Raw genomic sequence first — 14,467 nt, 5'->3', positions numbered from 1 at the left:
TTTTTTATTTTTATAGATGCAACAATCTGAGTGAAAAACTGCAGCACATACATGCATACGTATGCACATACCCACTCATTTTGACATTTGTACGCGCGCAATTTGTAGCTGACAGTGACGTTGACAGCCGCGAGATTTAAAGTCAAGTGTTTCAGCAGACATACAAACAGGCATACAAAAAAGCATATAAAAGTGCTTGTCACCTATCACATGCATGTACATATGTACACCACTGATATAAGTAAGCTTGTGTGCAAGGCTTTCAGTGCATACTCCAACACATACACACTCACAACTACAAGAATTTTAATGTAAAACCTCGCGTTGACCCGGAAGCGTCATGCACAGCAGGTGCTTCAGGACCTCAGCTTATATATGAGCTGGATTTTTATTAAGCGAAAAGAGATGAAGACACAAACCGAGACATACACACACACTCATTGAGAGGTGCCTGTAGAGCGCACTATTTAACTGCAATTAATTGTGATAAAGCTCCTTTAAATTGCTGCGTATTTAAAGAGCGAAAGAACGAAGAAAAAGAGGAAGCACATTCATTATGGCCCTTGGCCACCGTTATCTGTCTGGCCAACATGGCAGCCCCAACTGCAGCTTCTATGGTGGTGGTGGGTGTCTTCCTCCTCATCCACCACTAATCATTTTTAATCAAATCAATGAGCGTAAAACTTAATGCTGCCCTTGCTGTCCTGCCGCACACTCACACACATACATACGTATTCGAAAAAAGATATTGCTCGCATTACGTTGCTGATGCCGCCGCTGGCTTCAAATGTTTGCCACATCTTCGATTATTCTTAATTACTAGCTTGATAGCAATGTCCGTTTTAATGAAAAACTTTCAAACTTCACTGCGCCAAGAGTGAGTGCGCTTTCGCATTCTTTAACTCACAAATTTATGTATACAGATATCTTATATACACATCAATTATGGCGTTATACCCAGTAGGAAAAATTAAAAAAAAATAATAATAATTTTTCCGAGACTTGTTGCTCACATTGCAGTTGTCTTCTAATCTACTTTTTATAATACTTTAGAATGAAAGCAATACTAAAATATTAGCGCCTAAAAATATGCAAAGTTTAGTATTTTGAGTGGGCGTGGCTTTATACTTCATTAAAGCCCGTTTCAATCGATAGGAGCTTCTATTTGGCATCACTGTTGAATGCTCGACTACAAGGCAGATCAGATAAGGCCCATATATTTATTCATCGGAATCTAAGTTTAAGGAATCGGTATCATTTATTAACTGGTGAATAACTGATATCGAACTGATATCTATTGCATTGTACAATTTTCCTGTCGGTTTGAGGGAGCTGAATATAATTAGTTCTGAAAGAAAGGTGAGAAATGTCTTTCCTATTTTCTACAAATAGCGATAACATGTTAAGGATATCTCTATATGGATTTGATCTATTACCAAGCTTTTCTCCATTTTTTTGCTTTCCTACAGGGCATCGATGCTTTTATTAATCAACGGAGTGTGGCTGAGCGCGTTTCGCGCAATTGGCAATGATAGCTGTTGCAGCTCAACACAACTCACTTCTGCTGCGCCCCTTGCCCTTCATTTTTTATTACTCCATTTTTATGCAGAAAGCCGGAATTCTTTTGCTGCCAATTTGCCGCTTCCCTCTCTCTCTCACCCCTCACTCCGTATTGCATTACGCATACCATTGAACGACGAGCGCGCAGCTTAACTGCATCCGTTGGCGCTTCCGCAGACTGCCTTCTGCTTACATATTCGCTCTAAGATTTTTTGCTCGCAGCTTTCTTTACTACGCACTCGAAATGACGGCACACAATGTGGACAATTTAAATCATCCTCATCCGTTATTGCCAATGGCAGCGTCGCCTCTGACAGAGTGCGGATGCTCGTCCGTATGTATTACACCATTAGCAGTAAAGCCCTTTTGGTGGGAAGGTCTTTTCCTATTTTTTCATTCTGCACTCTCTTTCCCGCCAGCTTTTCCACTGCCGCTTTTGGTTCAACTCCCCCCACACAACGGATTCATCGTTTTCCGTCAACTATTTGCAGCGCTTACATTCTTTGCTCACTTTATATAATCAATCATGAATTCTGTAAAATTTTCAATAAGTCTCCTTCATCCTTTTGCCATGTCCTTTGCACTTTCTTATAATTTCTTCGCGTCGAGCGTTAACCTAGCATATGCTTTCCTCGCTTGCTGCGCTCAACGCCAATGATTGGGTGCTTGTTTTCTCTGTCGTTGTTGTAGTATAATATAAAGCGCAAAATATTGTTAAAAAATTTCATAATTAAAGTTAAAGTGCAGAAAAACTTTGGCGCTCAGAAGCTACGCGCGTTTGATGGTGAGTCGGGGTTTCGGCCGCGTTGGCTTAACAAGCTCACTCGCTATAAAAAGCATACTATTACCACAGGCAATGATAAAAAGTTTGCAATGCGCTTCAGCGAGTCGGTCAATTGGCTGCGTGCAATGGGAATGCGAGGAGCGGCGTGCGGCATGCATTGCAGATAGTTAAGAGTAATGAACATTAGCTCTGGTATTCTCTAAGGAAACACAAAGAAAATGCAATTCTTTTGTATGGGAACTGTTAAATGAAGGTATTTGTAGCTGCCGTTGCAGCTGCGCGCAATTTACGATTTGTAATTAAAATAATTCCATTTCTTTCCGAAATGCTCAGCATAAGTACTGATTAGCTAGAATTTTTTCTAATTATATGTTTTTATGTTGAAAAGTAATGTGATCCGATCGTATGTAAGTATTATCGTATTACAAATGGTGTTGTCCTGAAAAAAAAAAACTACCAGAAGATCAACAATAATACAAATTTAATTGCTTCGAAATGTCAGTTGATTGATCTAATTAAGATAATTGTCGTTCGCCGAATTTAAGGAAATTAGCTGGAACTAAGGAGTCATCTTTAAATAGCTGAACAATTTTATCTGAATTACTTCACCAAATTAATTTAATTAATTCGATTAAGGAAATTGTCAGTGACTTAGCGGAGTCACTATTGGTGCATCTTATTTCAAACAGCTTAATAATTTTAAACTATTTACTTCAAAAAAGTACTAATTGAATCAATTAAATTAATTGTCAGTGACCTACTGAGTAATTACTTCAGAAAATTAATTAATTAATTTACTCAAGTAGGGATAATTATATTATTAGTGTATTTTAATTTGAACAGATAAAAAATTTGAGAACAATTTACTATAATAACTTATTAAATAAATTAAAATTTGTTATTTCTTTCAATTAAGAAAATTTACAGTGAAATAACGGAATTGGTGTACCCTCTTTTAAACGGCTACATAATTTTAACTTAATAGTTCGCAAATTTAGTTAATTGACTCAATTAATTAAAATATCAGTGTCCTAAATGAATCACTATTAGTGCCACTTTATTAAAAAAAAAACTACATAATTTTAAATTTATAACTTCATAAAATTTGTTAATTGACTCAATTAAGAAAATTTACAGTGATCTAAAGAAGTCACTTTGTTACAACTTAATTTAAACAGCTAAATAATTTTAACTTAATTAATTCATAAAATTAGTTAATTGACTGAATTAAGGGTTAAGTAACTTATAGAACACACTTCTATCATCAGAAACCTGAAGCTATTTTAGGTTGCTGTTCGTTTAAATTTAAATTAAATTCCGAAAATGTGCGAAAACTAAATTCACGCTCTCACAAGAGCGGGATAATTACAAATACCGTGAATAATCACTACAATACAGTTGGAGATGCAATAAATAGTAGAATAAAAGTGTGCTAAGCAATTGAAGTGAGTGAGTACAATTGAATATTCACCCTTATTTGAATTGTTTTCGCGCATTTCTTTTTCTGAACACTCAACAACACACTTGTGCTTGGAAGCGCCAATATCGACCATTCAATTACAATAACCGTAAATTATGCTGCTAATCAACTGGCGCGCTCTCTCCAGCACCCCAACTCTCCACCGACACGCTTTGGACCCACTTCATTATATTTGCGAAAAAATTGTATTTTCTATTTTTTCCTGTATTAACTGTTAATTAAAAAGAAAGCAAAAGAAAAGCAGCAGTTGTAATTCGTTTTCTATTTACACGCTGCTGTTGATTGCAACAACAAATCACAAAGCGGCAAGAGAGTGTGGTAGCAAAATGAAAACTGTAAAAAGCGAGAAAAAACAAACACGATTTCGCTTTTATAAAATTTCGATAATTTTGCCGTTCCACTTTCAAGGATTGCGTTTACTTTGCTGTTAACAGGATAAATCAGTTAGAGCGGGCGACGGGTAAAGAGGGGAAGAGAGAGGAAGAAAGGGTAAATAGTACTTAAGGAGTTTATTTACGAGTGTGTATGTATGTGTATATGCTAATGTACAGCTATTTGAGTGCGTATCAGTCTGTTATGTACATACATACATACATACATATGTACTTCCGTGATGAGTGAGTTTATGTAATTAGAGCGAAATTCCATTAATGCTAATTAGTTGTAAAGTTCTGCAAAAAAAAGGGTTCGGTATGGGCAACTTTCAAGCATAAAGCGGATGTGTTATTGTAAAGGGTGTTATCGCATGAATTTTTGGGTTTAAAAAATTTAAGGATACGTACATAAACATTGAATAAGTAATGTTGCTTAAATAGTAGAAAATAAGAGCCCGGCGGGGGTTAGGTAACTCCACAGCAGTTGAGGCGGTGGAAAAGAGATAATTTCTGATAAATTTAGTTAAATTGAAAGCTACGGGGTAGTTTTGAGCTATTATAAAATAAATTTCAAATTAGGAACTCCTGTTCTTCTAAGGTATTTTGAATAATTTCGATTTTATAAGCAGTTATATGCTTGGAACTTTGTTTTCAATTTGTTCGGGGATCTCACAAGTTATTATTTTCAACATTTTTTGCATTCATTCCGACTATTAAGAACAACAATTTTAAGGTTATATGAGCTGACTAGTAGTCGTTTTGTTCTTGATCTTAACCTCAACATGTTCTGTAGCTCTCTTCGTTGGTATTTTGAAGTTTTTTAACGGGTTAGACTTTTCCAAGTCTACATGAATTCTGCAATGCCTCTACACTGAGACTTAAGTTCCGTATAGGGAAAACTAATAGCAACTAACTCTTGCCTGTTACTTCTTGAGCTATCTTTTTGTTATATGTAGTACATCTTTCTTTAAGTGCTTCGAATGGCTTTAACTATTTTTGTCGAATAAATATCGAATATGTTCGATATATTTTGAAGATCATATCATAGTTCTCTGTTATCGACGTTTACTAAGGTTGAAATAGGGCGGGCATTACTTTTACGGATATTCACCTTCAAAGTTCCACCTCAAATGGTAATTGTAACTTCGTCCGAAGTGAAGTTGAGGTCATAATGATCCCTTGTCAAATATAACTGTTGGTGTCTTTATGGAACTCTGAGATGACTTTCGTCGTTTACTGAGGTTGAAATAGAGACGGGCATTACTTTACAGATATTCACCTTCAAAAAAAAAAAGTTAGAAAAAAAGTTCGAAAAAAAAGTTAACCAAAACTTCATTCTAACCTCAAACCAAGCTAAGGTCATAATAATTCTTTGACTATTATTATTTTTGGTGTCTTAATAGAATTTCAAGAATATCTTCCGAATCTGGAACACTCTCACAGCTGCTTACAGTTTGAAAGAGACAAAACTTGAATCCATGGATAGAGCGCCTACGACTCAACGACCGAAACCTAACCTATATAACTTAGCTTAATCCTCACGCTATGTATGGTTCACCAAATCGGTATTATAATAACAAAAAAAAACATGACCTACTCAAGAGCTTAAGAACACAAACGCATTCCACAACCATCGTCGAGGTAAACTAAGACCATCAACTGGGAAACTTTTTCATTTACCAACGGCAATGAGAAAGCAAAACATTGCACGGATTTAATAAAAAAAGAGGCGTACACAAGCGCAAAAAACGCTCATTATGGTGCGCGAGAAAAATACATCATTATGTCTGCAAATATTTTTTCGCTACAAAAAAATATCGAGAAAATTCAACTCTTTTTCAACCACTCAAGTATTTGTAGAGAGTTTTGTTGCTGTTGTTTTTTTCTTTTAAAACAAAATTATTTGTTAAACAACAAGAGCGTTGCAAATGGCAATCAGCCGCGCTGCCGAGCGAATCGAACAACGCACAGTTCAATAGCAAAAAGCTTGTAACTCGCTGGCACGAAGGCACGCAGGAAGTGGGCGAGTGTTGCGTGTTTTCACCGTTGTAAATGAGAAAGCAATTATGAGCGGTCGAATGACTCCTGAATTGCATTTCCACGGCTGAACTTATATATAAGCTCGAACGATGCTGCGACGGCTCCCACTCGCTTAATAATGAAACACTTGTGCTCTGGCACAGGGGAGTAAATGAAAAGCGACTCTAGTAGTGCGGCGCGAGGTAAATATTTGCGTATCCTGGTGCACGCTTTTAGCTTGCTTTACTTTCTCGTACATATAATGTTGTTTGCTTAACTTCTGTTCTTAATGTGATTGTCTATATTAATGACAATTATTGTTGTAATTGTAGAATTTCCATTGTGTCCTTTTCACTGTGCACATTTATCAATAAATGTTCAATGGACATAATTGGCACTTTTGCCATTTATTACTGCGCTAATGAAACGTTTAACGAAACGGTCGAATCGGGTACAAGTGAGCAAGTACTGCTCTCCTCTCCATTGGTCATAATTACTAGGTGAGTTTGTGGGTGTGCCTTTATGAGTGTATTATATGCCTTAATTACGATTTGACATGCGATATTGTAATTCTTCAAAACGGAATCGTGAAGTTGGAAATTACAGTTTTAATGTGAAAATTGGTGAGTTTGCCCGCAACAGGCTCCGTATATGTATTAGCATGGTAATGATGAGTTCAACTTTTTAAAGCTTTGAAAATGAGATTACTAAATTTACTGCTTTAAGTTGAATACATAAATTAGATGGTTCTAATGTTAGTCTTCATGTGTCCAAAAATGTTTATTACATTTCAAAGAAGGTGATGAGATTATTCTGGTATCGAACAATAGTATTTGGGAAACCGTTGATAGTTTTGAAAACATCTTCAGAATGATCAGTCTCTTATGTATGGCACTCAGTTACCGCAAGTTAAATTTATATATACAGCTACTCTAACTCGAATCACATAATCCACAGAAAAACTTCGAGTTATAGAATTTTCATTAAAACATATAATTTTTCAAAAAGCTGGACAATATAGATTTAAATAAAGTTTTATCTTTTAAAAAATAAATTTCGTCCAATACCCAGAAAAAGTCTTTTTTGCCATATATGTAGTATTATAAGTGTGTTAGATTTTTTAACTCTAAAATTATATTTACTCTAAATGAACTTTTCTGGGTGAGCAGGGTATTAACAATCTGTCCTTTGGTCGGTAAAGCAGTTGTGAGTAAAGCTTTTTATTTTCTTTTTATATGATCACGTGCGCTAGCGCTGATCGCAGATAGTCATTGCAAGAGCAGAACAGCTGATTGTGCAAATAATTAATTGTCTATACACGTGATTTATAATGCTGTCTCTATCAAAAATAACTTTTTAATTGTTTCTATATTTTGTCGGTTTTCTAACGAAGTATTTTACTGTTTATTTATCATAGTCTGTAAACTACAATATATTCAATTCGTGTTATGTCTCTGTGTCTTTCTTTAAAAAAAAAAAACAATTTTTAATTGGAACTGCACCAATTTTTATCGAAATTTTTAATTGAAATGTTTTCAAGACAGCGAAGTTTCCGAAAATAATCTGACGATTTCGAGCTACATAAAAAATAATTAGATGTTAAACACTTCCTGGAATGAGTTTATGTATTTAATTTGTAATTATATCGAATTATGGAAGAAATGAATGGATGAGCTCTTTAGAATATTAAAATGAGCCATTAATTGTACATTGAATAGAAGAATGGAAAAATAAAGATTGACTGAGTGCAGAGCTAAAAATAAGAGACCAGCAAAAATGTCGAATTGAGGAGGATAGTTATATCACCTGAATTTGCGGAACAAATGTAGGCGTGTATGTGGACGTATTGAACATCCCCTCACAGTATTGTTCGTTTAAACCTTTTACGAAAGAAATTTAATAATATAAGCACATTAAAGACAAAAACTACGCTGAAAGACTTCGTAATATGCATTATTTACATGTTAAACCTTTTTTGTTTTTTTGTATTGTAATAACTCGCTGTAATATCTTCATGTCGTAAACAACCAAATAGATCTTTTCCTGAAACATATGGATTGAATTTAAGCCGTTTAGAGGAGTGTAAGCAATGCCAGTTAACATTGCGTCACGGCGTTGAGCTCTAGTGAATATTTGTATTGTGATTTCAATATCAATACAATAGACTTAACTTTGAACAACAACCACAAAACTAGACTACTTGCTTTGAGATAAAGCTATAAAGAATTTCGAATCCATTCTCTACGGTCATCTTGAGCTTCTATAAACATCAGCAACAAACAAATATGGCAGACCGAAATCCATCACAACTGAAACGTTCTGTGAAAGCTCATTGCAAAGCAAACAATATAAAAAAATCGCGAAAAGAAATTAGCGCTGTGGTCGGTTTGCTTTTATTGAAGAGATCTAAACCCGTTATGCCGCTGGTTACAACCGCACCACCGTCTATGGAGGCATCAGCAACTTCACAAGCGCCAACAATTGTAGTTCCACAGCAAAGCGTATGGAATCCAGTAACTATGGATTCACCTATGCATACACCTATACATTCACCCATGCATTCACCGGGACATTCATCAACCAGAATAGAAACACCGCCAAGACTACCGATTATGGATACACCAAAGCGAATGTACACTCAACGAAGTAAACCAGAATCACCAGTAACACCAACAACTATAAAGGCACAATCACAAAATAGAAGCAGTAAAGATATCGGTTCAGACAGTATCGACGACAACGAAGGAATAAATTACGAAACCATATAAAATAATAATATTGGTTAAATCGAAGGAGTTGTCCTACACTTAACTTAAGTTCTTGGTTTTAATATGTTTATTATTTCATAAGATTTTATATTTTGTCTGTCAGTTTAAAAAAAAAAAATATAAAAAAACTTTCAAAATTTTTTAAATTTTCTAAATCTAAATTTTGTTTTTTATCATGCCAAAATATATTGAAATGTTTGTTGAATATATGTACATATGTCCCAAACTTCTTATGCTATATATACTAGACTTACTGGACGCATTTCCCGTTAGCATTCGGTTATACATCATGAAAATTAGTGAAATCGGTTAACAACCACCCCCACCTCCCATTCATAGGTAATGTTGAAAATTACTAAAAGTGCGTTAATTCATTAACGAAAAACGTCAAAAACTCAAGATTTTACAGAAGAATTTACAGAGAAAAGTTGCAAACAGATTTGTATAAAAAATTTGAAAAAAGGTTGGCGTCGCCCACTTTTGGGTCAAAAATCAAATCTCAAGAACTACTCGACCGATTTCAATAAAATTTGGTACCTAGTGTTTTCTTGACACCCTGATATTAGTAATGAAAAATGGGAGATATAGTTTGATAACCCACTACCCATTTAACTCAATTTTGAAATCAATCTGATTCGTTCACTTTGCAATTTATAAATCAAGAACCAAAGAAGATACCGGAACAACGCTTTACACAAACACTGAATTTGGGGTGTGGCATAAATCACTCAAAAATCGTCGAAATAAGATTATAAATTTTCAAGGCTCCAGAAATTAAACATCAAAATAATTTCTCATCGATATTGGTAACACTCTCGATATTTTAATGAAGTTCAGAGGGAATCTTTTTTATAGAAATATGTGAGTGTGAGTGTGTAAAATCGGACCATAACTTCTCCCAGTTCCCATATACCTATTATTAGAATTTTGAAATATTCGGTGGCATTTATACCATATACAGTATATCGCGTAATATGTGAGTTATCTTAGCAAAATTAAGTGATCATAGTCTTGGATATAGTGTACCTTGGTGGTGAAAACGATTGAAATTGGTTCAGAAATTATCTCAGCCCTCATATACAATATATGATGAGTTTCGTTCTTTTAATGTACTTTAGCCGAATTTATGTGCCAAATTGTGTGTTATCTTAATAAATCTGTATCAATAAATTGCGAGAGTAGAAAATGGCCACAGCGGCAACGCTGATCGCAGACGGTAATTGCAAGAGCAGAACAGCTGATTGTGCAAATAGATTAGTGCTTACACACGTGTTTTATAAGTCTATCTCTATCAGTAATAACATTTGTTTAATTGTTTTTATATTTTGCCGGTTCTCTAACGTAATATTTTATAGTTTTTTTATCAGATTCCGTGAACTACTATAGTGAAGAGAACTACAATTTGTGTCTCTGTGTCGTTTTTTAAAAAAATATTTTTTTTTTTTAATTTCAATTAGCACTGCACACGCTTATAAACTTCAGCCACAACCCAAAATGCCATCTGCTAACAATGAGAAAAATGAGAAGTTGGAAAGTGAACTGAGAGCATATTTAAAATCAAAAGGTCTACGACACTCCAATATGGAAATCAAAACCATGGTCGGTCTGCTTCGTATGGACAGAGGAACTACAGTTGCACCAACCACTTCAAATTTACAGCCAATTAATCTGGAACAACAACCACTAATTGCTGCAGAAGCACCACCAAGATCTGTTTCACCACCAATCGAAGGAGCATCTACTCCCGAGATAACAAATGAAGAAAAGCTGGAGCAAATAGCTGCACTATGTAAGGATTATATTAATTCAATCTGTATATTAAATCGAATTATGTTTTCATATTTGAGTGAATAATTTTTGGTTTAATGTCTTTTCTTATTTTTTATTTTATTATTTTTTGTTTGTTTATTTAAACTTTATTGGTTTTATTTACTTTATTATGTTTTATTTATGTTATAATTTTTCATTTGTGAGTGAGTGAGTATTTGTAAATATTTAATAAAAAGTTTTTCGTCTATACAGCATAAACTGGTCTATATCGCATTTACCATCGCTTCAATAGGAAACACTTTTTAAAAAAGTATTGAAAAATATGTAAAGTTTTCTTGACAAAATAGTGAATTAATGCTATATTTTTTATGTATATAACCAACACTAACTTCCGACTGAAAAATCTGCAATCTCAAGCCCAACCGATAAGGGATATTTTATTCCAAAAATTTCATCATTCTCATCTTCATTACTATGCTTTCGTATTCATCGGATTATATGGTTTGTAGTGCATGATTATCTAAGAAACTTGACCAGTTTTATTCTTCTCCTATTCTTCAGTTCCTAGAGCGTTTCATAACATAACCTAATACTTTGTCATTTCATTCAAAGTTGTATAACTCATAGAAAACACCGAATTTATAGAATTGGTGAACCTCGGAGTTTGAAAACTGTTGGATTTTTCTTAAATGTTTCCAGGACAACTATAAATCAGGCTATATAGCAAGCTTTTACTCCACTTTTTTTAAAATGATAGAGTGAGATGGTAATAAGTGGCAACAAAACACTAAGTTTCTGTCAGAAACCCGAAAATCTAGTGCTCAACCGCAAATCATTTTCTCTCGAGAAATTCATTGAAGGTAGAAATTGGCGTCTACACAGATTGCGGATAAATCTTTTCTCCAAACCAACAGAATCTTACATAAAGATATGTCTCGATATATCTTCAAAATCGTATATCAGCCATATTTATGAGGGGGCGCATAAGAATTCAGAGCATTTTATGAATTAACAAATGCAAATTGCAATTAAAAACAATCAAAGCAGAATTCAGGCGCATATTTCTGCGAGGAAACAAATGGCTGGCGATGCGCTGAATGACAACAATAAAACCACGAAAAGCTGTCTAATGGCCACTGAAGAGGCGGGGAAGCGCAAGAAATATGTCACATACCAAGACACAACAAGAACAATAACAAATAGCAAGAAAATATGCGCCAAAGCAAGAAACGATTTATTTGCGCATTCCATCACAGACAAAGCAAAAGCGCGGACACAACAACAATAATAATGATGACACACAGGGTTGCATTGGTATAGCCAGCACTATCTACTTTCTTCCAGATATTCACTTGTTCTCCATGCTATTGACCATGTTGTGCTTCGCCGTACGTGTCGCCGCATGAAAATGCGAATTTATGGCAAACGACACAAATATCGCGTTAAAACAACAAGAACAACAACAGAAAGTATGTAATAAAAAAGTTAAGTAATACTTTGTTTAGAGAAATAGCAGATGCGCGCTGTAAGAGAGCGGGCGAGTGAGTGAGAAAAAAGAAACGCTGTGGCTTAGACTTACATCGACATTAATGCCAGACACCGGAAAGACCAGCGTGGGCGGTGACTCCTTGGGCACATAGCGATAGAATTCCTCAGTGTCGAAATACCAGCGCACCGAATAGAGAGCAGCCTGCAATGAGAGAAAGTGTGAAAGAGAGTGAATGAGAGTGAGTGAATAGCAAAAATATAGTTAGTATATGTATAACGGTAAAATGTAGCGCGCAAAGTGTTACACAGCGGGGGCAATGACGAGCTAGTGTCTGAGACAGCTTGTGCCAGCAGGCGAGTGGCAAGTGGCATTAGAGACGAATTACCGTGCAATTAATTTAATTGAGAAGCTCACTGCGAACAGCATGCCAGACATTCTAAATAAAATAATACGGCCCTAATGAATTACGGGTGATGACGACGACGACGACGGCAACGTTGCATGGTGGCAGCTGTCAAGTGACAAGTAATGGCCGCAAGCGCCACTCGAAGCTTGGTATTTATGGCAGAGCATAGAGTTATGTTTACAAATTTTAAGTGCTCTTGGCAATTGTTGTAGTTGTCGCCCGCTGTGTGCATGTTTTTGTTGCTAAATGGCGCAAAATGTTTGAATGGATGAAAATCCGAACTTTCACTATAAATATGTAACTGTTTATGTTAACATACCTGCCCGAGATCGTATTGGCACGAGAGCGTCGCTGCATTGCCCATGATAACTGCTTCCGGCACAAATATCTTCAGGTCCTTCAAACAGTGCGCTGTTGTTGTGATGCACGGTGTTAGATCAATATGATGTGGAGATTTGAAAAGAGAAGATAAATTTGAAATATTTTACGATATTAGTAAATTACGATATCAAATGTACGATAACAAAAATATGTTTTACACATACATCTAACAAAACAAATTTCTTTAACCAGCCCTTAGTATATTCTGAGCTGGATATGGTTGTAGAGTTGCCATCAGTTTAAAAAAAAATAAAATTGAATAACACAGAACTTTATAAACAGTGTGAGACGAGTGCAAAAGCTATTTTTCAAAAAGTAATTATTAGAGAGTTGCCACCTGTTTTTAATTTTTTTGTGGATAATGAAAAAATTGTGATCTAGAATTATTAAGGTGCTACATGGATTTCAAAAATCGATATTTTGTATTACCATATTCAAATCTATCTTAAAATATCTCTAAAATATTGTATTAAAATTTTAGTCCAATCCGAGTACTGATTTTAGAGATACAGTCTGATGAAGTTGCGCGCTGCAAGTTAACTGGAGTAGTCTCTAAAAACTTGAAAGTAGTTTTTCTTAGAATTGTGTCTTCAAAATTTGTTGTCAAGATTTCTCGAGAACTACTCAACCGATCTTCATGGAATTTGGGACGGGCCTTCAAGACACAATTTACAAAGATTTACCGGGAATGACTAGGCAGAGGTTTTAATATTTTTCTTTAAAACTTTCAGTAATTCCTCACAAAATTTGCATATTTAAGACAATAAAAAGTATCTGTACCAAATATTTCAAAAATTATTTCAAAAGTATATTGAAAATAGGCTGGTTTCTTCGGGCGAAGCCCATATAACCTTCTAAGGACTTGCAACACATATATAATAATTTGCATTTATATTTAATAAGTGTGCCAACCATTTTTCGTTATTAAAAAATAGGAAAACAAGTAAGGAAGGGCTAAGTTCGGGTGCAACCGAACATTTTATACTCTCGAAATTTATTTATTTAACTTTATTAATATTATATAATACACAATTTGACCCACATATTCGTCATATATATTGTATAAAGTCCATTGAAAGTTGAAAACCCTAATATTAGGTTAGAAGTACCGAGGTCCTCATGTTCGATATATGGGGCCTTGACAACCTATTGCCCGATTTCGGTGATTTTTAAAAAGGGGCTGCCACACTATAAACGTAGTGTTTGTGCTAAGTTCTGCATCAATATCTTTAGTAGTGCTTACATTATATATTGTAAAGTGAACGATTCAAATCGTCTTAAAATTCTGGTATATAGGAAGTAGGCATGGTTGTGAAGCGATTTGGCCTATTTTCACAACATATCTTGGGATGTAAAGAAACTATTACAAACCAAGTTTCATTGAAATCGGTCGAGTAGTTCCTGAGATATGGTTTTTGACCCATAAGTGGGCGACG

General features: G+C 34.9%; 1 protein-coding gene across 3 annotated transcripts in view; it reads right to left on the bottom strand.

The window, feature by feature from the left end:
• The window catches only part of LOC105213295 (uncharacterized), a 266,273-nt gene that overhangs the window by 25,587 nt on the left and 226,219 nt on the right, over positions 1-14,467 (bottom strand). For all 3 annotated transcript variants that reach the window (XM_054225386.1, XM_054225387.1, XM_011186008.3), the window contains 2 exons: positions 12,970-13,061; positions 12,335-12,445 (listed from right to left, as the gene is read on the bottom strand). In XM_054225386.1, the coding sequence (XP_054081361.1) occupies positions 12,335-12,445; positions 12,970-13,061 (203 nt within the window). The remainder of the gene's footprint in view (positions 1-12,334; positions 12,446-12,969; positions 13,062-14,467) is intronic.

The sequence above is a fragment of the Zeugodacus cucurbitae genome, chromosome 2 (genome assembly GCF_028554725.1).
Source record: "Zeugodacus cucurbitae isolate PBARC_wt_2022May chromosome 2, idZeuCucr1.2, whole genome shotgun sequence".
NCBI lineage: Eukaryota > Metazoa > Arthropoda > Insecta > Diptera > Tephritidae > Zeugodacus > Zeugodacus cucurbitae.
The sequence above is the reverse complement of the archived record's forward strand: the minus strand, read 5'-3'. Positions and strand labels throughout refer to the sequence as shown.